At 40.9% G+C, this 27,621-nt stretch overlaps 1 protein-coding gene across 1 annotated transcript in view; it reads right to left on the bottom strand.

Annotated features, from left to right (window-relative positions):
• Nucleotides 1-27,621, bottom strand: part of LOC149288989 (microtubule-associated tumor suppressor candidate 2-like) — a 146,532-nt gene that overhangs the window by 51,073 nt on the left and 67,838 nt on the right. The window contains exons 5-7 of the mRNA XM_089491221.1: nt 13,732-13,899; nt 8,497-8,595; nt 4,633-4,844 (exon numbers count right to left, since the gene is read on the bottom strand). Of these exons, the coding sequence (XP_089347347.1) occupies nt 4,633-4,844; nt 8,497-8,595; nt 13,732-13,899 (479 nt within the window). The remainder of the gene's footprint in view (nt 1-4,632; nt 4,845-8,496; nt 8,596-13,731; nt 13,900-27,621) is intronic.

Raw genomic sequence — 27,621 nt, 5'->3', positions numbered from 1 at the left:
CTCAAGGGCCAGAACCAGATTTTCTGGGTATCCGAACATGAGCACTGTAGGCTCAATCAAGATGGTTTCAACTGATTAAATCATTTTTTGTTTAAAGCAAGGATTTACTCAAACTCTGGTCAGTTTGTGACACGAGGCCTGGAGTTCTTACACTAACAAAATATCACAAACACCATTTGCTCTATTGTTTCCACTGCAACAGTTGATCAATTCATTGTCCGTTTTTTTTTTTAAATGAAATTATTTTAGTGCACCAATATAATTTGAAAAAGATCTGAATAAGCCATTTTTCCCTGTAAAATGTTTGTGTGAAACTCCCTGGTCTAACCGCTACCATTATGTAGCATGCTAGCATTTATAAAAGGAAAGCAATTTTGGACCCACTCACCAGGGGGCAGTGTGGATAAATACCGTATTGGCTCGAATATAGGCCGCACTTTTTTCCCCCACTTTAAGTCTTTAAAGTGGGGGTGCGGCCTATATTCGGGGTCTAGCGCCCGACGCCCGGGACATGCAGTCCCGGGCGCCGGGCAGGCAGCGGGGTTAGGATACAGATCCCCCGCAGCGGTGCAGGGGACCTGCATCTTACTCCCCGATACGCTCAGACAGCCTCCCCTGCCAGCATTTCCCACGCGGACCGTCCGCACGATGCGTTTTACCTCTGCCCCCCCGACTTACCGGAGCAGACTCCCGAGTGTCTTGCGGGGCCGGCGGGGGACATCTACGCAATACGCGTATACAACTTCCGGTGCCGGCATACGCCGTATACGCGTATTGCGTAGATGTCCCCCGCCGGCCCCGCAAGACACCCGGGAGTCTGCTCCGGTAAGTCGGGGGGGGGCAGAGGAGGACAGTGGCAGCATATCTCAGGGGGGACAGTGGCAGCATATCTCGGGGGGGGTAGAGACAGAGTGGCAGCATATCTCGGGGGGGGGAGAGACAGAGTGGCAGCATATCTCGGGGGGGGGAGAGACAGAGTGGCAGCATATCTCGGGGGGGGGAGACAGAGTGGCAGCATGTTTTTTTGGTGCTTTTTTAAAGAAAAAAACCTTTTCTTTAAAAAAGCACCAAACTTTTAGGGTGCGGCCTATATACGGGGGCGGCCTATATCCGAGCCAATACGGTACATGCATTCTGCTTGTGCACAACGAACGCACATATAAACCTGGTGGTCCTCCTTGGACCAGCACAGGGAATATCTCTTAGAATGACAGCTATGGCCTGTTTTATTTATTGTTAAGTACAAGCTAATGCACCTTTAAACATGTTGTATATTATTACAATTAGAACCCGGGGGTAAGGGATGCTATCCCAAAATTAAAACTAAATTATTTAAAAAATCAAGTACAATACAGTTTTTTGTACTCCAATGTCCAAAGCACTGACTCACAACAATTTTTTTTTAATCAAATTAAAATAAACGATAAATGTTCTTCTCAATTTGTAGACTTGCATCTTGGACGGTTTAAAAAATTATTTTTATTTTGTACTATTTTGATTAATGTTTAATTCTTGTTACATTGTTAACTATTTCATGGAATTTACCCAACCTCTCCAAGTATCCATCGTAAACATCGTAAAAAAACGCAGTACCACATCTTAACCTCTAGAAGGCAATAGCGTCCTTTACAAGTCAGTTACATTTGGTGAAAGCAAATCCCTGGATTAAGGGGAATTCTCAGATATGATCCAGCACTGTGTAGCAACGTACAGTATTTGCTGGTACATAATAGAAGTCGGAGATTTCTCCAAAAATCACACTTAATCTCAATTTGTCTGAATATCCTTTCTCAAAACTGCTCAAAGTTAATCATACCAAGCTGACAAACCAGATAAAAACAATGTTACACTGCAACTGCTGAACCAATGAACTATTAGCTTTATTTGTAAAGTTGTATACACAAACAAGTTGCTTTCTTACCATCTCTTTTATATGTTAAATATTTTAGATTAATACACACTGTGTGGAATATATGCAGAAGTCGTGCTAAAGAAAATGTGTTTTTGTTAATTACTGAATCTGCGGTGCACCTGAGCTAATATGTTTGCTAATATGAACGGTAAGATCATTAGTCATTAACTCCAAAAAATCATTATCCTTTATTGGATTACACTACTCATTAAACAGCATTAACATTTTGTCTCTCATCTCTGCCCTTATTAGTGTAAAGTATGCCTTAATAAATATAGATTATGTAACCACTGACATTTAGATGGCTGTAAACTACAATTGTATTTGTATTTGAATTGTTTAATTGTGTTACAATGTACCCTTACAACCGTATCGCTGTAACTATAACTGCATTCCTCCTAGTAACATATTGTCTAAATATATAAAACAAATACCGTATTGGCTCGGATATAGGCCGCCCCCGTATATAGGCCGCACCCTAAAAGTTTGGTGCTTTTTTAAAGAAAACGTTTTTTTCTTTAAAAAAGCACCAAAAAAACATGCTGCCACTCTGTCCTCCCTCCCCGAGATATGCTACCACTGTCCTCCCCCCCCGAGAAATGCTGCCACTGTCCTCCTCCCTGCCCGAGATATGCTGCCACTGTCCTCCCTCCCCGAGATATGCTGCCACTGTCCTCCTCCCTGCCCGAGATATGCTGCCACTGTCCTCCCTCCCCGAGATATGCTGCCACTGTCCTCCTCCCTGCCCGAGATATGCTGCCACTGTCCTCCCCCCCCCCCCCCCCGAGAAATGCTGCCACTGTCCTCCTCCCTGACCGAGATATGCTGCCACTGTCCTCCCTCCCCGAGATATGCTACCACTGTCCTCCTCACTTACCGGAGCAGACTCCCGGGTGTCTTGTGGGGCCGGCAGGAGACATCTACGCAATACGTGTACACAACTTCCGGCACCGTGGGAAGTGCTGGCAGGGGAGGCTGTCTGAGCGTATCGGGGATTAGGATGCAGGTCCCCTGCACCGCTGCGGGGGATCTGTATCCAAACCCCGCTGCCTGCCCGGCGCCCGGGACTGCATGTCCCGGGCGTCGGGCGCTAGACCCCGAATATAGGCCGCACCCCCACTTTAAAAGCTTAAAGTGGGGGAAAAAAGTGCGGCCTATATTCGAGCCAATACGGTACCTCCCGATATTCCAAATGGCTACAAGGGGCATACTTGTTTTATGATGTGTAGTTATAGATGTGGCTGGGGGGGGGGGCTTAACCACTATGTTTTATGCAACTTTGTGACCTATTTATGCAACTGAGAAAAGTATTATTATATTATGTTTTATTTATATTCCGCCAACAAGTTTGGCAGGGCTTCTTACAATACATACACTACTATTCAAAAGTTTGGGGTCACTTAGAAATGTCCTTGTTTTTTTAAAAGAAAAGCACATTTTGCCTATTAAAATGAGCTCAGAAGGATCAGTGTAGATGTTGTTAATGTTGTGAATGACTATTGTAGCTGGAAAATATTGATTTTTAATTAAATATCTTCATTGACATACAGAGGGTCTTTATCAGCAACCATCCCTCCTGTGTTCCAATGGCACGTTGTGTTCGCTAAATCAAGTTTTAGTTTAAAAAGCTAATTGATCATTAGTAAACCCTTTTGCAATTATGTTACAGCTAGAAATGTTCTTGTTTTCCATGAAAACAGCTAGTATATATTCAAGAGGTATGACAAAGAAATGAGAGACTAAGACAAAGCGATATTTGATAGAGTGGGCCCTGGTTGTAAACTTACATTTTACACGTTATGAAGTATCATAATGCATTGTACAATTTGATTTTAAAACCATTCCCTGATGTTGGATCTAATCACACCAAGCAAACATTGTGGGATTTGGGTCCTCCTAAAGCCAAACATTTGAAAAGTATGTATGTGTGTGTGTGTGTCCCTCAAAAAACAAGATAGTAGCTATGGTAACCCTTAAGTGGCAATCATACGGTTCAATAAATGGGGCACCCTGTGGTACATTCCTTTAAGGAAAATCTCTTTTAACTATGGATACATCATTGTACATCATAGCTGGATTAGCAGATATACCCTAGCTATATGCTACAAAACATACATATATTTAGCAAGCTGTTCCATGGGAGTGTTCATCCTAATGTCCTCTCCACATGGCCTGCATCATTTTTTCCAGTCTGTTAATGTACAGCTCTTGTTTGTTGGTTGTTGATTGGTTCATGCAGCATTTGTAACATTGATTTAAAAAGCTATATATAGTTTTAATAGTAAAACCCTTGAAAGCGACTCTTCCTTGAAATCAATGGCATTTCTTTGAGAGACGTTGTCAACCTAACTCCAGATCAATAAATGTGTTTTAAAGCATTACATATTTTGAGACTGCTGTTTTTATTGCGCTTCTACGTTCTAAATTGATAGGTTTCTATCTTCTACTGTTAATGTGCAGCAAATCAAACAGGAATACTTTAATGAAAGGAAATTACAATGTCTTTGTAATGTTCATAAACAGCAGACCAGACCCAGCAGCCATTTAAAATAAAAGTTAGTTATCATAGTACTAATGTTTTGCTCTATTCATTGGCCAGTCTTGGTGGGTACACTGTCAATACAATAAATCACTGCGGCCAGATCACTGATACGTAGTGTAAAGAGTGTTTAGGAGCTTGAAGTAAAGCAGATATTATTAATTATTTTTTGCATTCTTACCTTCTGGAAGAAATACTGAGTAGTCACAGCAAAAACCACAAATCCACAACTGGCTTTCTTAAGTTCTTCTTGGACAAATAAAAGTTTCTTTGATTGTTCTTCATACTTGTCTTTGAGCTTCGGCGTACCCTGGCGCTCTGCATCTCGCATCTGTACTTCTACCTTGGTACCATATCCATTCTTTTGGATGGTTGGCCTTAGCTTGGCATGCCCTGGAATTGTAAAGTGTAGTTAAACATTGTAGTTTGTAGTAATAGGGGGTTGCTAACAAATCATATTCATTGCGGACTTCATTACTTGCTTTCTGTACAATTAGTTACTTTTTTATGACATTTATACCATTTTTCTTTCCGTAGGTAAAGGATTTCGATCAACGTTCTGTTACTGACATATCCATATAAACTATAATCCTTCTCAGCCCTGGGGGTCATATATAACTCTACCGGTTCTCTGTCATTTATGAGAAAGAACAGGAGCAGTGGTGTAATCATACATCTCCTTCCAATAGCATAGGTGACAACCATGGAAGTTATAGCCCACAGCAGTGTAAGATCCTGTCTCATATGCCTACTGTGTTACCTGTTGTAGATATATTCTCTTTTCCAATCCACTTCACCAAAGTCACTAGCAAGTAGCATACCTTCATATGAACCACAAAATGGCATTCAGAGAGTTGATGTTTTTCACGTAAACAAATATGGGTTTTGAAGTGTTCTTCTATATGGTCTAAGGGACCCTCAGAGAAAGTGGGAAGTGTGAGGCACATATTCATTTTAAATTTATATTGGTATAATGCATCTTGTTCATTAATAAGCTTGTGATCATATGTATTTGATCTTCATTTATGTATAATTGTTCCTTTTCAATTGTACATAACACAGGGTCCCCCTTAATCTTTTCACTCAGGGTTAGAGCTACCACTGGCTGAAATTTTCATAGTATTTTTCTCTAGAAATATTGCAAACTTATGTACTGGCTATTAAGTGTAAAAAACAAAAAAAATTAATAATATACACAGTGCTCTACCCTCTCACCAACTGCAATGTGAACCTATGTAACCCCTTATTACACCATAAGAATAAATAGACAAAAAGGTGGTTCATGTGCTAATGTGACAAAAATGTATACAAAAATAATAAATTAATAAACCTGGAAATGTATCAGACTCTTCAATCTGAAACTGACCTTAAAAATAATACATTCAAAAAAGAGAAAAATATATAGTGTAGTATTTTGAAATCCTTTTAGTTGTTATTAAGCATCAATTGCACTCACATATCACCCAAGATTAGCAGGCATTTCAAAGGATCTTGTATATGTCTTTACTATATATTGAAGACATAAGAAACCTCCAGCAAATGCTCACAAATTCATACAAAAATGTTATTACATTAAATTAAAAGTAAAAATCCCAAGAGAAGCATTATTAATATACAAATGACAATTAACATTTCAGGGTCTGTAAGGAAAGCTGTGCATTAGTCTCTACAGACAAGCAAGGATTGTATTAACCCCTTCAGTCCCCTATGGAAGTACCAGTACATCCAAAAACCATTTAAAACAAAACAAAACAAAACAAAAAAAATACCAAAAATAAAAAATATATATAAAATAAATATATATAAATAATAAAATAAAAAAATTAAAAAACCCTTATATCCCATTGCCCTAACACAACATCTACCCAGTATAGCCCTCCTGCCCCTGTTCACAACCCCCAAACCCTTTAGGCCATAAGCATAACAATTCTATGAATAATGTATACCTTATTAGTATGTTCCCTATAAGTGCTGGGAAAGTCTGGAAAATCTATATAAATTAGGTATTTCTGAAATCAGGACACCTGAATTGATAAACTTGGAGGGGATTTTCCATCGCTTTACCTAATTTTGTGAGGATTCAGAGGGGAAATTTTAAAAATATAATTTTTTTTTTCAAATTTTCGCTAGATTTACTAAATTTCTCATTCTAAATTTTTTAGCTAATCATCCAACTATGGTATCAAAAGAAAGTTCTATCTCTCCTTGAAATAATAATACATAGTTTACATGGATACACTATTCGCAGGAAAAGAGAATAATCGCTGAACCGACATAGCACAAAAATGGCAAAATTGCTCCGGGACTTGAGGTACCAAAAACCCCTGGGATTGAAGGGGTTAAAATTTAGAGCAGTTTCTATTACAGGCACTGCATGTGTGCGCTGCACCAGTGCTCCTCAACCCTTTCCTCAAGGCACACCTAACAGTCCAGGATTTAGGTATTACTCAGGTGTGTTTAGGGTGCTGCATAATTAACAACCAAAAACACCTTAGACGTACCTGAGTAAACCCTGGACCGTTGTGTGCCTTGAGGAGAGGGTTTAGGAGCACTGCGCTACATGACCCATTGTCTCGCATACTGACTTTTCCCCCACTCTTCCCTGCTCCCTGTCAGCATGGTATCTGCATCTGCCAAGTAATCAGTGGCGATAAGAAAACAAGTGGAGAAGGTAACAGACAAGACAAGATTCGGAAGCCAAAAACACATCTCTCTCTTTTTCTGTCCCCCATACAGAAAAAGATAGAGATGTATTTTTGGCCTCCGAATTTCATTTCGAAATTAAAAAGTGCCAAATTTTATCTAAAATGAAAGGGCAGAAAATGAAATTCTTTGCCCAAACACTAATAGAAAGACAAAGGTAAAATGTGTCCAAAATGATTTTAGCTACTTCAGAGACCCTCATCCCTGATGCAATAAAATAAAGGCTTGTCTATCCACAGCTTCTACATGTTGAATTCTGGAATATGATGTCATATCACGGTGCTTGCCAACATCAGGTGGTATATAGACTGAGAAAGAATTGCTAGAACATAGATCTTCCTCTGTAGGTGGTTTTACAAGCAAACTAATACACATCTGTTGGACTGACTACAAACCCCCCAACATTTCAGGTTTCCAAATTGGGGTTGTGTTGGTGGCGTGATAAGAGTTGGGGAGGGACAGAGACGGCCCAAGAAGTGGTCTTGATGGGCCAAGTGGGCAATCACCCACTTTAACCTGAAAAAGTGTCAAAAGACAACAAATTGGCAGCTGCAATAGAGGTCTGTACTGCAATGACACAAACCACAGGTGATTTTACACCTCACTGTGTCGGTAAAGGGGGATTAAAACATCTCTCCAATTGGCTCATGCTTCACATAAAAAGTAGATGTCTAATCGCCCTCATCCAGATCCAACCTCTGCAGTGCACAGTTATAAATAAAATTATAGTAATCTTGTATATTTGGGAAAAAATATTTTGGGCCAGAAGAGAACATAGATGGAATATATATATATATATATATATATATATATATATATATATATATATATATACTGCAATGCTTTAATTATGCCACAATAAATCAGTGTTTGTCCCAGGGATGTCAAATAGAATAAAACACCAGCCGCATTCAGAGGTTTGACATCCCACAGATGCTGCTGTTTTGTTTGTTTGGGGGAGAATTCATTATGTTGAGTGTCATACTCAAATCGTCTTTGTACATTTTTAATAGGAAAGCTTCACCACAGATAAATCTCTTGTCCTCGGTTTCTCCACATGTCAAGATCAGCTGATACTACAGATGTGCCCCACGTGGAGAGAACAAGGCTATTCAAGGATATTTCATCCTAGAGCAGTGAATTTAGAATGTAAAGTGCAGTTTCCTCAAGAAATTGTATATAGGAAGAACAAGTTTATACATTTTTCATTCATAAAACCTATAATATTACCTTTACCCTATTTGTACCATAAGATGTTGAGGTAGCTCTTTGGCTGTTGCTGATTTGATTTAATGACAAAATCATTTTTGACAGAGCAAAATGGCTTACGGTTTATTATTACCTGGTGAATGAAGTTTGGGAGTCGAGACTATTTGTCTTTTTGGGGAAGAAACAGCAGGCTTGATAACTTCATGTTCTTTCTGTGCTTCCTTCTTTGATCCTGTTACAAACCAAAGACAATATTTCAGTATTCAAACAATTGGAAAATATTACTTGCAGGGAAGCACTATGGATGATAATCAAATCACCCATTTTTTTTATTATTTGCAATTAAATGTATAGTAGAGTAACAGAAAATAGTTGTTATTTAACCCATAGTATCGGAAGAATGCAGTCTTCCATCCTCTAGCATTAATCTGTTATAAGAGTCCACCTGTACAGAGAGGCTATATTTTCAATACATCTTAGTTAGAATAGCAGCTGCTCTTGGACCAATCAGTAAAGCTGGGTGAAATCTTGAATAAGTGCTCCTGTAGGAGTTACTTTAAAAATCTCATATTTTCACCCGTTTCAGTGGTAACTTCCATGGGAGTAAAGATGGATGCTAGTTTCTGCTTGCTTATGTGACCATATATGCATCTCGAATGTTATGTCCTTGGCGAGGTCACAAATTGGCACGTACTGTAAACCTCCCAATGCTCATGGCGCAAATGATCACATGAATGGTCAAGGAAACATAACTCTTTTTCCTGTAGACATTTCCACAGGTGCGAACGTGCTAGGACATTTAAGAGCTGTATGGTTCATCCAGGGCTACCTTTAATGCAAGTCATAACAGGCAGCTGCTGTGGTGATTTCATGTTGAGTTTTGATTCTCTTAGCGCTAATGTTTCACTAAATAAAAGAGTTCAAAAGGAGCCTGGACGTGTTTCTTGAAAGCAATAATATTACAAGTTATGGATATTAGATTAATAGGGACAGAACGTTGATCCAGGGATTTATTCTGATTGCCATATTTGGAGTCGGGAAGGAATTTTCCCCCTGGTATGGGGCAATTGGCATCTGCTTCATAAGGGTTTTTTGCCTTCCTCTGGATCAACACAGTAGGGACACAATATGTATATAGGTTGAACTTGATGGACTTTGGTCTTTTTTCAACCTTATGAACTATGTTACTATGTTACTTACCACTATTTGTGGTAACCTAAGGTTAAATATAGGGTCAGTCTTCCCAATGACCCATTTGGAAAGATTATGCTATAATGAGGCCGAGCCTGCTAGGTTCTTTTATAAATTCTGGTTCCTTTATAGATCTACCTCCTGTCTTAAAAAATCCTGTATCCCTTGGACCACTGAACAATGCCGTGGTAACCGTACATTTTGTTCTAGGTGAAAACCACCTTTGGACAGCCTCAACATCAGTGTATTTTGGGTCAGCATCGAACAACAAACTTTCATTGTATGCACGTTTCCTTTGTTTTGACAAACAGTGGGAAGTTGTGTTTGGATTGCATCACACTTTTAAAATGGTGCCCAATTTCAGACAGGGCCTGGGAATGGGAGGAGAAATAAAACTCAGATTAGGGTACTGAATGAATATGCTGACGTTTTTATATTTCTGGGGGTTTATTAATATCTGAATGACCGTAAATCCAATTTATGCATGCATGTGATTTTCATAGCATATACAATGCTGTACATTACTTTTTTCACAGTACTGCTAAATTGTTTAATCTTCATGCACAAAATAAAAATGGTACCCAAGACATAAATTGTCAAAGAGCCTCTCTTTAAACATAACCCAGGAGAAATAAATAGGTGCTTAAGCATGGGTATATTCCGCATGGATGTACATAGGAAATCTTCCAATTGAGGGAGGTGAGGGAGGACAAATTCAAAGTTTTACCATTATGGCGCATACCTCAAAAACTTTTACTTAGGGCTTAAAACTTAAGTAGAAGTTCATCAGCCAGAAAGCCAGAGATTGTCAGCCTTAATTTACAACCATTTTCTAGTCTCCTTTTGTGTGTACATGACAACCTGGAAATGTAGTATTTCAGTGTATTGTAATTTTCCTCCTTCAGTTGTTGAAAATCTTGATCAAACTGTCCCAGTGGAAAAGCTAGACTGAAAAAGCTAGTCTTGGCATACTCAGTGACTGGTCCTATCCCCTGCTCACCTTCTTTCTCTAACAGTAATAACAGCATCTAGTTATTCTGTGACATTTGTTAAGTGATAAATTATAGAACCTTCAGAACAAAATTATTATTTTTTTTATAATAAAACAGAGACACAAAAGGTTACAGAAAAGAAATGAACATCTAGATATTTGCTTATTGCTGTTGGGACACAACGATACCAGACAAACGCTGCCAGACAGAAATTGTATGAAAACTATTGGTGTACGAACCCTGGTAGATGACTTTAATATTAGTTTTCACATACAGTGTAGAACAGGCTGAACAATTACTCAAACTTAAATTTTTCAGTGAAAAAATCCTATAATGATTGTTATTGTTTCTTGATATCTTATGCTGCAGTACTCCTACTATAACATTATGTCAGGGGTTAATTACACTACATACAAAGATGGGATACGATAATTGTTATACCTGGGTATCTTGGTATAAAAATGGCAGTGAATTGAAGAATATGGATCAATGGAGGTGATATAGAACATAGGGAATAATAGTGGAATTATATTTATTTATTTTTATCCAAACCCGGCATTGCTGATAACAAAACAGCATGAGCTGCAATTTTTAAAGATTGCTTGAAAATTGAAGGTTTCTGCCTAATGACCATAGGGAACAACCAGTATGAACTGTCTATTGTAAAATAAAAAATAGAAATTGAACACAGTTCTTAACCATTTGTATAGTTGGCGTGAAGGGCAATGCATTATATTAACTGAATTCAAAGAGATATACATACTGTATATAGACACATAGCAGGTGAGCATAATTAGAAAGATTTATGTTTACCATGCGGTACACAAGGTGCCCATCAAAAGGTTTAGTTTAGGGCTGCAACTAACGATTATTTTAATAATCGATTAGTTGGCCGATAATTTTTTCGATTAATCAGATTAAAAAAAAATGCAAATTTTTAAAATTTAAAATAATGTAATAAAAACCTTCTTATTTTACTGACATAATAATAAAAGCTACAAGAACCCAAACAGAGTGTTTCTCAAACTAGGTTTTATTGCAAAGTTATTAGTAAATATTAATTCATATGTTAACTATTTTCCATTTTTAATAAAAACTATGAGAAAAAAAGCCTTGTTTATATTTTCTTTTATTTACCAAACTGCCCCCAGTTATGCACATCTGACCCCCAGCTTGCCACTCTGCCCCCAGATATGCCTTATACCTCCTATATGCCAGAGATTCCACTGTGCCCCCGATATGCCTTATACTCCTTATATGCCAGTGATATGCAACTGAGCCCCCCTGATATACCTTTTACCCCCAGATATGTCTTATGCCCCCCTGATATGTCTAATATCGATATGCCTTATACCCTATAAGCCATTGTGTCCCCTGATATCCCTTATAACTTCCAATATGCCACTCACCCCCCATTTATGCCTTATACCTCCCTATATGCCACTGTGCACCCTGATATGCCACTCTGCCCCCCATAAATGCCCTGCACCACCCTGAAATTCATTATACTCCCTGATTCACCACTCTGCCTCCCCCAGATATGCCACTCTGAAAATCATTATACCCCCCATATACCACTCTAACTCCCCCAGATATGCCACTCTGCCTCCCCGAAATTCATTACACCCATACACCACTCTGCTACCCTGAAATTCATTATACCCCATACACCACTATAACTCAGCCATACACCACTATAACTCACCCATACACCACTCTGCCTCCCCCATTATACCAATCTGCCTCCTCCCCCCTCCCATTCACCACTCTGCCTCCTCCCCCCTTCCCATTCACCACTCTGCCTCCTCCCCCCTCCCATTCACCACTCTGCCTCTCTCCCCCTCCCATCCACCACTCTGCCTCTCTCCCCCCTCCCATACACCACTTTGCCTCCTGTCAGCAACGGAGGTTCACAAGACACCAGGGAGTTGGGTAGAGAGGCAGAGTGGTGTATGGGAGAGGGAGGAGGCAGAGTGGTGTATGGGAGGGTGGCTCCCATACACCCCTCTGCTTCCTCCCCCCTCCCATACACCACTCTGCCTCTCTCCCGACTCCCTGGTGTTTTGTGAACCTCTGTTGCTGACAGGCACTTTCACTGCAGCTTCATAGAAGCCCCAGCGGAAGTGAAGGGGAGTAACGGAGGCTGTCTGTGCGATGCAGACACCCACCAGCTGACAGAGAGGATGATCCTCTGCAGGAGACCTCGATTCTCTGTCAGCCGGTGGGGGTCTGCACGATGTGCACAGACAGCCTCCGTTACTCCCCTTCACTTCCGCTGGGGCTTCTACATCGTGGGATGCTGGCTCTGCATCATAGGAGCCCCAGCTGAAGTGGAGGGGAGAGGCGGAAGTTGTCTGTGCGCATCGCACGGACACCCACCGGCTGTGGAATCCAGTGAGTGGAATCCAGATCTCCTGCAGCGTTGCAGGGGATCTGGATTCTAGTGTTATAATCCGATCTCTGTTTGAGGTCGGATTATATTAAGGAGAGGAGTTTTTCAGACCATTTGCTCTGAAAAAAACTTTTTATAATCGATAAAAATCGATTATTATCGATTTTATCGATTAGTTGTTGCAGCCCTAGTTTAGTTTTCAAAGTAAAATGGAAGAAAACCAGAGAACCCTAAAAAACAGTTTATGGTTCACACATCAGGGAAAAAAGGTCTGGGCCTATAGAGCATTTCTCCGATCCTGACATTGGTACTACTAGGGTGTTTTAAAAGCTACTATACCATGTATTGGGACAACCAGAAAGTGATGTTATTAGGAATGCCAACAAGTGTCCCAACACCAAAGCAACCACAGTGCCCAAGCTAAGAAAAGCAGAGCAACTGCCAGAGATGTCACACAAGCCACCAAGGTTTAGTGTGACATTGCAATGATGCCTCTATAATGTGGGGCAACCTCAGCGGTCTCCCATTCAAGTGTCTACAGCAGTGACATACTGGATTTTCAATTCTTACCTAAAAACAGTTGTATATGTAAAACTGTGACTAATTCTGGTTTTTTATTACCCGTCTATACATTTTGAATGTATCAAAAAAAATCCTTAGGGCGACTGTGAAACATATCTATTTTGTTATTTAGAAAGAAAGACACATTACTTTAATATAATGAGAAATTGTAAATAGGGTAATGCAGATGGCACAGTACTGCAGATTTGTTTTCAGGGCTAGAATTGCTTACCAGCAGGTGATACATTTGTTTTCGGTGATGGAAGCAGACTCCTGCGAGGCACCACCATGCTGCTGCTGCACACTTGCAGGGCTGTTTTGTTGGTACCCTTGGGTACATCTCTTGAAGGCAACACTGTCTTTTGAGTTGATTGCTCTTCATTTGCAAAACTTGTACCTGCTGAAATGGAAAACAGCTCTAATTAAATCAGCATAAAATATGTAGAACAAAGATTACTCTGAGATTTGTAATTATGATGTGCAAAAATAGAAAATATTTTGCCCAACAAGTGATCGCATAACTGTTACTTTTTTAATAATGATTTGTGTTATGTTTGTATATAGAAAAATAATTTGCCACATTTAGTGTGGCTTGTTTTTGTTCTGTGAAATCTTGAACCTTGTTTGATCCTTGGTCTTCTTATGTCCAGCATATAGCCTTCTGCTGTCCAAAATATGTTTATATTCCATAACAATATTAACTTCTACCATTTGTGCTAGGATGCAGTTCCACTTCAGCAGAATGAAAATGTATTATATATTTATATAAAGCTACGGTACAACATTGTAATAACAAAAAAATCATCATCTCATGTATTGTTAAAAAAAGAACAAAAGGTCTAAATTCAAAGTAGAAAGGGCACCTCTCAACATTTCATATGAAAAGAAAGTTTTGTCTTAGGGGTATGATTAGACTTGCGAGAAAGTCTGACTTTACTGAGACTTTTTATGTGGGGCTGTGATCTATTGATGGATATTGTTAATTTTATTTTATTTACATAATTAAATATAAAGATATCTGTTAATATAAACATTACTGTGGATTTTTAGAACTTTACAAAACTATGATATTTGTTTATGCCCCAAACATTCAGAATTCCTGAAAAATTGGGATTTCAGAGGAAGACAAGCAGGGCTGGAGGGATTTGGGTTCCATGAGTTAGTGCCCCCCATGAACAGAGACATTTGGGAGTTATGCAATGACTATCCTATAATGAAATAGCCAAAGTAGTACAAACCAGGGAAACGTCAGGATTGAGAACATAATGACCTTTACCCATCCTTGCTTTCCTCACCCTAGAAATTCCCTACCAATGCCATCCTCTTTTGCCTATGTCCCATTCCTTGGACAGAGTCAGACAATTTCTGTGGATGCCTACATCTACAAAGTATGACACATGAATAGAACGTGAAAATATAAGGGAAGGACCATTGGTCTTATATCAGTAAAAAAATATGGGCAGAACAGAAGGGCTAAATAGCTCTTATCTGACACCAAAAATATAGAAATATAATAGTTACTGACATTGAAAATAAACTAAAGCCAAGAATGTAAAATACTCTGAATGCAAAGTTCTTAAATATGCTGACACCAGTGCACAGCTAGATATATGCAGAGCAAGCCATGCTTGGTTGGTTAAGAATATGTTAGCATTTTACACTATGTCAAGAAAGTCGTATTTTTTTATGCAAACTGCAGCCAAAAAAGTCAATCATGAAACAGACTAAATGTCATTTGTTTTTGTAAATTTTTTTTTTACATTTTTTCTTACTGTTGTGCTGTTCATTGTTTTCATTTCATGCCCTTGGGAGAAATTCCCGATAATTAAAAATGTCAATGTTACAATCGACGTTGGGTTCATTTTCAGGTTAATGGCCCCTTACTGATAGCTATGCAAATCTGTGCATTCAATTTAATTATTAGCCTGTTAATTGTTGTCAGAACTGGGAAGTGAGTGACATCTGCATTTATTCAGCAGGTCTCAACTCAAGATAAATTAACAGACTTGTGTTAACAAATATGCTCTAGCAGAGGCATAAAGCTCATGTAATGTAGATTGCCCTACTATTTATTTTAGCGCACCTGTGGGTATTGCACAATTTGAGATATAGCTGCTTTATTACTGATGACATTTTCACATTTATTTGAGATGTGCCATCAAAAATAACCTGCTTCATGTAACAGGGTGTTTTAGTGGTAAGTACTTAGAGGAGAACCCCTTGTAGAAATTACTTTTTTGTGTAAACCACATATAGGGAGGAAAGAGGGGTTGATAGCATAGCCTAGCCCCAACATTTCAGGTGTCCTAATCGGCACCTGTGATGCAGGGTTTGGCTCCATATGGGGAGGGGGTGTAGCTGGACCTGAGTGCGGATGCCCACAAAATGATCCTAATAGGCCACGATCCCAACTGTCTGAAAATTCATGACCTCCCTGCGAAAAACTGGGACACTGGAAATTGGGTATGGCCAAGTGTATAGGGCTTAAAAATATACTGATTCAAGATTTGAGAATCTGACCCTTACATTTGACTCATACCCCAATGTCCTCAAACTTTGTTTATAAAGAGATGTGCACAGATTTATCTATAGATCAGCTGGCAACCATGTTTTATGTCGTTAAGCACATTTTTTCAAAATAGCATAGATCGTCATGAAGGGTTTTAAGGGGTAAATAGAGCTATTGGGTTCTCCTCTCATGACTTTTGTCCATTTGATATTTTTCCATTAACAACAACTCTACTTTTAAGACAGTTTTTATCAAAAATGTCCTGGCCTGTTTCTGGCCCTCGAGGACTGGAGTTGTGTAGCACTGGATTACAGCTTTTATATTACACCCCTCCCGCGTTATTATCTGGTAGACAGGATGTCACACCGTGTTATCTATTTGTTGGATATTATCACTTTAAACTCCAATAACATAGCTGGAAGGATGTAATTTATTCCAACTGAGCAATCACCATTTAAGAAAGTCAAATTATATGGATAATAAGCACCAGCTCGAACTATAACCAAAACTGAACAGCTAAATTGTCCCCGAACATGGTGACAAACACCGTTCAGAAGCTTAATCTATCTACTTTAATTCAAAATCTGAAACAAGCTGAACGCGATAGCCATCAAAAGCAAGAACTCAAAAAGTTTAACCACGTAAAATGCATTCAATATACACATTACACAATACATTACATTAACGATAAAATATACTAAGGGACTTTCCACATTTCAGAAAAGGGTTCATCTAGAAAAAAAAAGAAAAAGGCAATATCAATCTCATAAAAAATCTATACAAATGATATTTTTTTAGATTTTTAAGCGTATTGTTTTGACAGTTGGCTTGAGAATTGTATAGCATAGGAATGCTGCATATCATATTGTTTAATCATGGGCAGGGTATTTTTCTATACACTGAGTGGGATAATTTTTAAATCAGGAACGCCCATATATAGATGATTATTGAGAAGCAAGGGTTAAGCACCTTAAGAAGCCTATTGGGTGAGTTGCGTAGTACTACGTAATACTACGCGCTCAAGCAGGAAGTGGAGCTAAATGTGTGGTCACGTGATCAACTGGATCTTGTCAAGAACTGTATTGCAGAAAATACCATAATATCTGCCGCGGGGACCTTGTTTCCACTCCTCAGGAGCATTACAGCTTACTTTCCGTATTTGTGGCTTTAGCGATATCGTGGTCCCCATCGTGGGTCTTATTTTTACCTGTGTCAGTGACCAGACAATCACAAGGAGTGGGCACACTATATATGTTGTATCTTATTTTTTCTCGTATGACAACATTTGCAGGAAGACAGAAAACTGTATCATGTATAAGTACTTTCAATGCTTTTTGGCACTGAGAGTCATACACATGGGTGTGTTTAATTGTATTTTGTGCGCCACTTTCTCCTTATATTGCTAATCAGCTCGTTTGCAGAGTTGTGTTGCATACAGAGTTTGCAGCGACGGAGTTTTGTTGGATTTAATTTAATAAGATAATATTACAAACACTGGACTGGTAGCTGGAGCCTGAAAGGTCCCAGATATGCTTATGCTTCTAGCGTGGCATACATGGCAGCTGCCTAGTCTTACCTTAGGCATACTTCTCAATTTACAGGGTTTCAAGGTGGGACACTTCAGTGTGTGATATTGTGTAGGTGGTGTGACATCATACCCAACCCAAATAAAGCGGTGATGTTGTCATGCCACAGGGCATATTGTTTACATGATGTCATTTCTCTAGCAAATTTTTAAATGTACAGTGTCTGATGTGGCCATTGTGGATGCTAAGCCGTTTGCAGTGCCAATACATGGGGCATGAGGCTGGTTTAATTAAATGCAACTTTAATTTAGGCCACAGAGATTTATATAAAGTTCCAAAGTAAAAGGTTACTGGCCCGTGAATATCATATTAGAAAAGTAGCTATTTTTACCTAAGGATCTCTTATCCCTCTTTCTTTCAAATGTGTTCATTTTAGGGTTAAAGACCAATATATTTTCTGTAAACTAAACATTTTCAGTTGAATACGTTATTTTGTCATATGAATATAAATGGAATCGGAAGGCAAACTTAAATGAACTAGTTTTGAAGAATGAACTGTCAGCCGTTATCAAATTTGGTCTCTTGGTGAACCTTGGTGAGGTCCCAAGTTGCCATGGAAACTATAGCATTTTTTTGATACAGAAAAGTTTCTAGAATCCGCACAACTGGCAGGGACTAATACGCCTTGATCTGTCTATTCAGCTCTGATGAATATTCCATGTTCAGTATCAATTATAACTGAGCAGTAATGAAAAACAAAAACTGATTTGTAAGCCACTTCCAAACTGCATCGCTCCATTATCAGTATAAAGAAAGAGGCAGAAATCACAAGCAGCTATTTTAACAAATAATGTGTTTTTTTCCCCATTTTTAAATGGCAGCAGCTGTGGAATTTTCTTTGGCGATGTTAAAATTTCAAAACTGAGAGAGAGAAGTTACAACAATAGAGAAGATGAGATCTACACAATCTATTTCAGGCAATATTAAGCTGTCAGATACATCCTTGTATGAAAGACAACTCACTTTAATAGTATCTATTGCCCCTTTCCCAGGTAACCAATCAAAAGTATTTTGTACCTCCAGACAATCCCGGTTTTCACGGGAATGTCCTAATTTTTGGTGACTGTCCTGCTGTTGTGTTTTGACACTTATTCACTAAAGGGAGTAGATGTTTCAACCACATGTTTAAAGATGATTCAAACCAAAGTGGGTAACAACTAAATTAAATCATATTGTTTAGTATGTGGTCAAATTTTACATTTTTTTTTAATCTCATTTTAGCTTGGACAACTTTTACATCTTTTGTCAAGGTCTACCTACCTGCAGAAAACATCTGCTTGCCAACATGTGTTATTCATGATATCATACATGAAAAAAGTAATTGCTCATTGAAATATTCATGCATTACCATCAATACCTATCTGCAGTGCACCTGTACCCAGAAGTAATTTCATGCATGGGTGGATTACCCGAACTTCAGTGACCTGAGACAACTTGCAATTGCAACTTCAGTCCAATGACAGTTATATCAAACAAGGCACCTATTCCAATGTTTACCTATTCAGATGTGGAATTTATTTGGAGCAATAAGGCAGGATTGTTTGCTTAATGGGTGATTAAAGATTTATACTACAAATAGTTTGTGTATAACTGTTTTAAGATTCTAGATCAGGGGTCAATGTGTATGTGTATGTAATGTGTTACGGCACTGGATCGGTAAATTGGTCAGGTTTCTGCTTCTTATACTTGTTACAGGGACACTTCATTCATCATATGCATTTTAATTGAGTGCCCATTTTAAATTGTCATTTTCTTCATCTTAAAAATGCTGCCTTGGGTGACGATGCCTAGGGGGCAGCAGTCCTCCTTCTAGAAAACAAAGGAGTAAATCTCGTTTTTGGATGATCAAGAGTCTCTGTGTGCTGCTCCTCAATGGGTTAGTTACAGTGGAGATCACTGATCCCCCAACCACCCAATGTAAACTACGGAGACTGCGCCGACTCACTACACTAAAAGCACACCTGGGAACTCTCAGGGTTTTTTTCTCTAATCTCTAGGTGAAGGGTCAGAAGCTACTTGATATTCTGCACATAGTTTATGATATTTGAGCCTCCCAATTAGTGGTTATGCCACCAGTATGTAATGGTTGATATACCTACTCGAATGCAGGTGACTCCAATAACGGCATCGTTGAATAGTGACAAATCAAGGACTGGTATTAAAGTCATCTATTTAACATATTTGGATAGTCACTAAATATAATTTTCACTATGGGCTATCAAAGTGTAAAGAGTCTCAAGGTCAGCTCATTAAGAAGGTTCCCAGATACGCTCTAAAAAGCAATGCATGCCTTTAGTGAAGATGGCAGCCTGTTACCTCCTCCGTCGGGCTGCCGGCAGGGACGCCGAGACGCAGCCCGCGCGGCCGGCTCCCTGCTCGTGCCGTCGCGGTGAGCTGCCGCCGGGTCCGTCCTCCTGCGAGACGCGCGCCCCCGGCGAGTTCACGGGATAATTCCGGGGGGCGCGCGCCTCTACGTCGTGAGAGCCGTTCGCGCATGCGCGAACGGCTCATCTAATGAATATTCATGTCGCTCTTAAAGCGACATATATTCCTTTTCCTCCTCCCCCTAATTAGGAGGGTAGGAGGATCCATATTGTTGGAGGGATATTTAAACCCTCATTTGGCACTACACCATTGCCTGTGTTAGTGCCTTTTTGCCTCTCACTAGCGTTGTTATCCTGATTTAGCTTCCTGGTTTTGACTCCTGCTTGTTCCTGACCTCCGTTGTTTCGCTGCCTGCCCTGACCTTTGCTTGTGACCCCGACTACTCTTTTGCCTGACCCCTCGGATACCGTTATTATTATTTATTTATTTTTGTTCCTGAGTTCCACCTTTACGTTATTCTTGGTGTACGTTCTGTGTCTCCTGTGCCTGGTGGCAGTACGTCCTCTCTCCTCCAGAGGGCGCTGATTCTGCAGCGCGGATCCAGACCCTGTACCCCGGTCGTGACAGTTAACACAGGCCACTAATATGGATCCCGCAGAATTGGCAAGGATGTCCAACCATCAAGAGAGACAAGATCAAGTCTTAGCCGCTCATGCGTCGCAGCTCCAATCCTTGGAACGAAAGTTGGACGACGTGGCTGACATGCTCCGATCTTTGGCCACGAATCTTGCACCTTCAGTCTCCCAAAGTGCGTTGTCGGATGCCTCAACCCCTGCGCCTGGAATAAGTCCTTCTGTTAAAGCACCAAAGATGCCCTTACCTGAAAAGTACTCTGGAAACCCAAATGAGTGTAGAGGGTTTCTGAATCAATGCACCCTACACTTTCGTGCACATCCTCACACTTTCGCTTCCCACAACAACAGAGTGACTTTTATTATCAATTTATTAAAAGGAGAAGCGTTAGCCTGGGCCTCGCCGTTATTGGAACAGGACTCTTCCATTTTGGACGCCGCCGACGCCTTTATTTCTTCATTCAGGGCTGTATTTGATGCTCCTGGGAGACGTGAAGCAGCTGAATCCAACTTAATGGAGATACAGCAGGGAAGAAGAACAGTGGCGCAGTATGCTGTAGAATTCCGCACACTCGCTTATGAAACTGACTGGAATGTCAGCGCGTTAACTTCTGCCTTCCGTAGGGGGCTGAATGAGTCCTTGAAAGACGCTCTCACCTATCGTGATTTACCTCGTGATCTGGAGAACTTAATTACCCTATGCCTACGATTAGAAGCCAGAGGTCTGGAGAGAAGATTTGAACGAGAGAGAGAGCGAGACAGAAGGCCACGTCAATTTCGGCCTCCAGTTCGTCCAGTTGTTCACACTTCTCCTGAACCAGTTCCTGCGGCCACGACCCTATGGAAATAGGCCCGGTACTCCATCTTTCAGCCGAAGAGAAACAGCGTCGTAGATCCTTGGGCCTATGCTTGTACTGTGGGCAGAAGGGACATTTGATTTTTGCGTGCCCCAAGAAGTCGGGAAACGCCAGAACTTAGTGAAGGTCGGAGGTGCTTCACTAAGTGCTACTGTAGCCACACCTCCTCAACCTCAAAGACTGTTTGTTCCCATCAAGCTGCAGTGGCAAGGCCACCAAGTGGTCACCCAAGCTTTCATTGATTCAGGAGCAGCAGAAAATTTTATAGACAAGACCTGGGCTATGGATAATAACGTACCCTTAAAGCCAAAGACTCCGAAAACAGCTATTTCTGCATTAGACGGGACTCCCCTGGGAACAGGAATGGTGTCCTCTCAGACGGACGTTATTGGTGCAGTAGTCGGCGTACTACATTTCGAGGAGATACAATTCGATGTCCTGTCCAGTCCTCATATACCTATTATCCTGGGAATGTCATGGCTCCAATCTCACAACCCCAGCATCGATTGGAGAGAAGGACAGATCTTGGCCTGGAGTAAGGAGTGTTTAAAGAAATGCTGTAACACTCCCACTAAGTTAAATTTGATACTGGACACTCCAGCTGAAGACCCCCGTCAACTAATACCATCTCAGTACTGGGACTTTCTGGATGTCTTTTCTAAACAAAAGGCGAACACCTTACCTCCTCACCGTGCGTATGACTGCACCATAAAGCTGTTACCCGGTACCAGTCCACCTAAGGGGCACACGTACCCATTATCTCAACCCGAAAATCAAGCTTTGGCCCAATACATTGAAGAGAGTTTGGAAAAAGGATTCATCAGGCCTTCAGCATCTCCAGCCGGTGCAGGGTTCTTTTTCGTTGCCAAGAAGGATGGCTCTTTACGCCCCTGCATCGATTACCGGGGGTTAAATAAGATAACAGTAAAGAATAGATACCCTCTTCCTCTCATAACCGAATTATATGACCAATTAAAGGACGCCACCATCTTCACCAAACTTGACCTCCGTGGGGCATATAATCTGATTCGTATTCAGGAGGGTGATGAATGGATGACCGCTTTCAATACTCGATACGGGCATTATGAATATCTAGTTATGCCTTTCAGACTGTGTAACGCCCCGGCAGTTTTTCAGAATTTTTTGAATGACATCTTTCGAGACATGTTGCTATTCCATGTTATGGTGTACCTAGATGACATCTTGATTTATTCCCAAAATCTGACTGAGCATCGGCGACATGTTACTCAAGTACTGCAGCGTTTAAGAGAACATTCACTATACGCCAAGGCCGAGAAATGTGAGTTTGAATGCGACAAAGTCAAGTTCTTGGGTTATATCCTGTCTTCTAGACAGTTAGAGATGGATCCAGACAAGCTAGCAGCTATTAAAGACTGGGAAGAACCTTCTGACGTCAAGGGCGTACAACGATTTGTGGGATTTGCTAATTATTATCGTCGCTTCATCCGGAACTTCTCATAAACCATTGCCCCCATCATTGCTCTCACCCGAAAAGGGGCGAAACCCAAATCCTGGACCCCAGTGGCAAAGGAGGCTTTTGCAAAGCTAAAGTTGGCCTTCACGACGGCTCCTATCTTACAACGTCCTAATCCAGACTTACCTTTTATCCTGGAAGTCGACGCATCGGAAAGTGGAGCCGGGGCCATCCTGTCCCAGCGAAATCAGGAATCTAATCGTCTTCATCCATGTTCATATTTCTCTAAGACTTTTACCCCAGCTGAACGTAATTATGACATCGGAAATCGGGAACTGTTAGCTATCAAATTAGCCTTAGAAGAATGGCGTCATCTTCTTGAAGGCACTATCATCCCCATTACAATCCTGACCGATCACAAGAATCTGGTCTATATTGAAAAAGCCAAAAGACTTAATCCCAGTCAGGCTCAATGGGCACTGTTTTTTACCCGCTTCAATTTTTCGATTTCATTTCGCCCAGGTTCAAAGAATTGCAAAGCAGATGCTTTATCCAGGAAACACAAAGCACCTAATTTTGACACCCCTGTTGAACCAATCATACCTCCTACCAAAATCATTGCCACCATTCACAACACCCTCATGTGGCACATCTCCAAATCACAGACACCTCATCCTAAGGGACTGATGCCACCTCCTGGGAGATTATATGTTCAGCCGCGGTTTCGTAAAGCCGTATTATCTTGGGGTCATGCTTCTCCTGTAGCGGGCCATCGGGGAGTTCGGAATGTGAAATTTCTGCTCCAGAGACATTTTTGGTGGCCTTCCATGACTCGGGACATTGTAGACTTTGTACAAGCATGTAACGTATGTGGTCATAATAAAATACCTCGCATCAGACCAGCAGGATTGTTATGTCCACTACCCGTTCCGGAACAACCATGGCAACATATAGCCATGGATTTTGTTACAGACCTACCTCCCTCCAAAGGCCACACGACAATTCTGGTGGTAGTTGATCTGTTCAGCAAGCAAGCTCATTTTATCCCTCTCTCCAAACTGCCGTCTGCCAGTACCTTAGCCGAGATCTTCATGAAAGAGATCGTACGTTTACACGGTGTACCTCAAAGAATAATTTCTGATAGAGGATCACAATTCATTTCCAGGTTCTGGAGGGCCATGTGCAAGCTCATGGGAATAGAACTGCATTTTTCATCTTCTCATCACCCGCAATCCAATGGACAGGCTGAGAGAGCTAACCAGGTACTGAAACAATATCTTAGGATGTATGTCTCAGAAGACCAGTCAGATTGGTCTACATTATTACATCTTGCTGAATGGTCTTACAATAGCTCATTTCATGAATCTTTAAAGATGTCTCCCTTCAAAGCAGTTCATGGATACGAACCCCAGTTATGGCCTCAGGAAACCAGTTCCACAGGGGTTCCAGCGGCAGAAGCCCAATTTCAAGTTCTGCGAGATCATTGGGCAAGACTGGCCGAACATTTAAAGCACACTAAAAAACTGCAAAAGAAGACAGCTGACAAATATCGGTCCAGAGGACCTATACTTAATCCCGGTGACTCTGTGTGGCTCTCAACTAAATATCTGCATCTTCAGCAAGCCGCCAGAACTTTGGGACCCAAATATATTGGGCCTTACAAGGTTAAAGCAAGAATTAACGAAGTTACCTATTCCCTGGTTTTACCTAAAACTATGCGCATCAATAACGCATTTCATGTCTCATTACTTAAACCAGTGGTGACTAATCAATTCTCTTCCTTGGTCCGTGTCCCTGAACCAGTAATGATACAAGATGAAGAAGAATATGAAGTTCAGACTATCTTAGACTCCAGAAAGAAACGGGGGCAATTACAGTATTTCATTACGTGGAAGGGATACGGTCCTGAGGAGAGTTCTTGGATCCCGGCCTCTGATGTTCATGCTCCGGCCAAAATTCGTTCTTTTCATTCCAGATTTCCACAGAAACCTGCTCCTGATCGCCAGGATGGCTCTCGTAGAGGGGGGGGGTACTGTTACCTCCTCCGTCGGGCTGCCGGCAGGGACGCCGAGACGCAGCCCGCGCGGCCGGCTCCCTGCTCGTGCCGTCGCGGTGAGCTGCCGCCGGGTCCGTCCTCCTGCAAGACGCGCGCCCCCGGCGAGTTCACGGGATAATTCCGGGGCGCGCGCCTCTACGTCGTGAGAGCCGTTCGCGCATGTGCGAACGGCTCATCTAATGAATATTCATGTCGCTCTTAAAGCGACATATATTCCTTTTCCTCCTCCCCCTAATTAGGAGGGTAGGAGGATCCATATTGTTGGAGGGATATTTAAACCCTCATTTGGCACTACACCATTGCCTGTGTTAGTGCCTTTTTGCCTCTCACTAGCGTTGTTATCCTGATTTAGCTTCCTGGTTTTGACTCCTGCTTGTTCCTGACCTCCGTTGTTTCGCTGCCTGCCCTGACCTTTGCTTGTGACCCCGACTACTCTTTTGCCTGACCCCTCGGATACCGTTATTATTATTTATTTATTTTTGTTCCTGAGTTCCACCTTTACGTTATTCTTGGTGGTGTACGTTCTGTGTCTCCTGTGCCTGGTGGCAGTACGTCCTCTCTCCTCCAGAGGGCGCTGATTCTGCAGCGCGGATCCAGACCCTGTACCCCGGTCGTGACACAGCCACTGTGTGAGCTGCAGGGGGCACTGCCCTGGATCAGGCTTAAGGCAGCACCAAATGAAAATATACCATGGCAAATCCAAGCCAGCTCCACTGCTGGTGTTCCAGGGGATCTAATAAGAACCCCCCCACACCTGCACATTTGCACAGAAAGTGGTCCGGTTGGGTTCCTCAAGCAGCCAAAAAGTGGTCTGAAACAACAAGGGGGTAGTACACCACAACTTTGGTTAACTCCTAACCCCTTGTTACAGGGTGCCCGTACCCAAGCCTGGGTACCCCTGTTTGAGGGCTAAGGAATCAACAGTCAGGACCCTCATACGCATAGCTACCCAAGGAACAGACAGACCACAATTTGTAAAATCAGAACTACCTTTATTGGGATAGACATCAATTTATATGGTTCCCTTACTTCATTAACACAGCTAACAGAGCCATGTAGCAAATTGGTACATAGCCCAAATCATTTTAACTTTGGGAGTACACAGACAATAGTCTAGGAAAGGGGATTATCTTGTACAATATCTCCCTTTAGCTGCCAGGCTGGTGCCTTCCTTGGATACCCTGTGGAGAGGAGTCTGTTTTAGTCAATAGGTTGCGCAGCAAATTAGAGTTCCAGACCTTACCAGGAATCTCATGCTGAGGTGCTGGAAGAGTAGGCGGCTAATATTAGTCCATGGGGTTGATTAAAAAAAAAGTCCAAAAGCTATACTGTGCATGGAGCCAGTCAATGGACACAAAAGCGCTCCATGACTTGGATAAACTGCATCAGATGGTGCCAACAAGTGTGCCATAGTATTTTCCGATAAGAAGTTTATATACCGGTAAAAGTCACCAGGCTGCCTGGGTTGGAGTTCCATGTGAGAGATACCTTTTGGCAGTAGCTAGGTCCAGATGGTATTCCCAGCAGCCCGGCCCTGTCACACCCACATAATCCTTCACCCATGCGATAATCTGCCAGAATGAATCAAAAGAAATGTAGAAATCCCAAATCCCTGGTCCATGAGCCCCTCTGCAACCCACACCTGTCAATATATGGCTCTGTCCTCGGGCCAACAACTTGTCGCATTCCAATAGTTCTTCAACTACAGCTTCCATCACTACAAGTTGACACACTCCGATGGCATCTTTTCAAGAACTGGCATGTTGTGTATTGAACTGACAGATTTTCTATGACAGCATTGATAAAGTCTTACATTCAACAAGTCAACAGAGGAGACCATGACTTTGGCAAAAGACACCCACTAAAGACATGCTGCCTACAGAAGATTATAAGGTGCCATATAGCAGATGTTTGTTGAGTATTTGTAGCAGTTAAAGAGTCAGATGATACACTGATCTCTTTTACAGGATTCTCATATATGTGGCTGTCACAGGCTAATTGGTTTAGACAGGCAGCAAATCTCCCCTGGCCTTGGGTAAATATAAAGTCACGGTTTGCTAAATCATCCAGCAATAAATGGAGACTCTGGGAAATTATTTAAATACAATTAATAAATCTAGTGTGAATATGAATAATATACTGTAAGGCATCTGTTTCCCCGCCATGTACCTCTGAGTAGTAAATATATATTTTTTTCATAACCAGTACTTTTGATCTAAGTTTTTCTAAATGTATAATTGTAATTGTAATTATTATTAGTTTTCAAATGAAATAGAAATAAAAATGTTTATTGTTTTAAATTATCAGTGTTTTCCATCATCTTTACCCCACCATAAACATTGTTAAATATTACTATACAAAAAAGTAAAAAAAAAAAGCAGATTTGGGGATTTTTGGGGGTGTCTCCTTCTTTACAAGATTTTACATACAACCTTTAAACATTTAGTTATAAACCATGACCAAAAAACCGAAATACTGTAATTAAATAGTGATTTCCAGTGCTCTGACTTTTGAAAATGGCCTTAGACAAGTAGACTACATTAAACTCCCTAAAATGAAATGTCATTTTATTGGTCTTAGAATTTAACTAACATTTACACACACAAATGCATTTTTTTCGCCAACAGCCATTTGGAAATGCAGATTATGTAATTAGAGTCAAGTGAATAAACGGTAAAATGACAAACTGGTTTCACAAAGGTCAAATCATCTAAGCGACAAT

The sequence above is a fragment of the Sceloporus occidentalis genome, unplaced genomic scaffold (assembly GCF_023333645.1).
Source record: "Sceloporus occidentalis isolate IW3139 unplaced genomic scaffold, rSceOcc1.0.p SCAF_49, whole genome shotgun sequence".
Classification (NCBI taxonomy): Eukaryota; Metazoa; Chordata; class Lepidosauria; order Squamata; family Phrynosomatidae; genus Sceloporus; species Sceloporus occidentalis.
The sequence above is the reverse complement of the archived record's forward strand: the minus strand, read 5'-3'. Positions and strand labels throughout refer to the sequence as shown.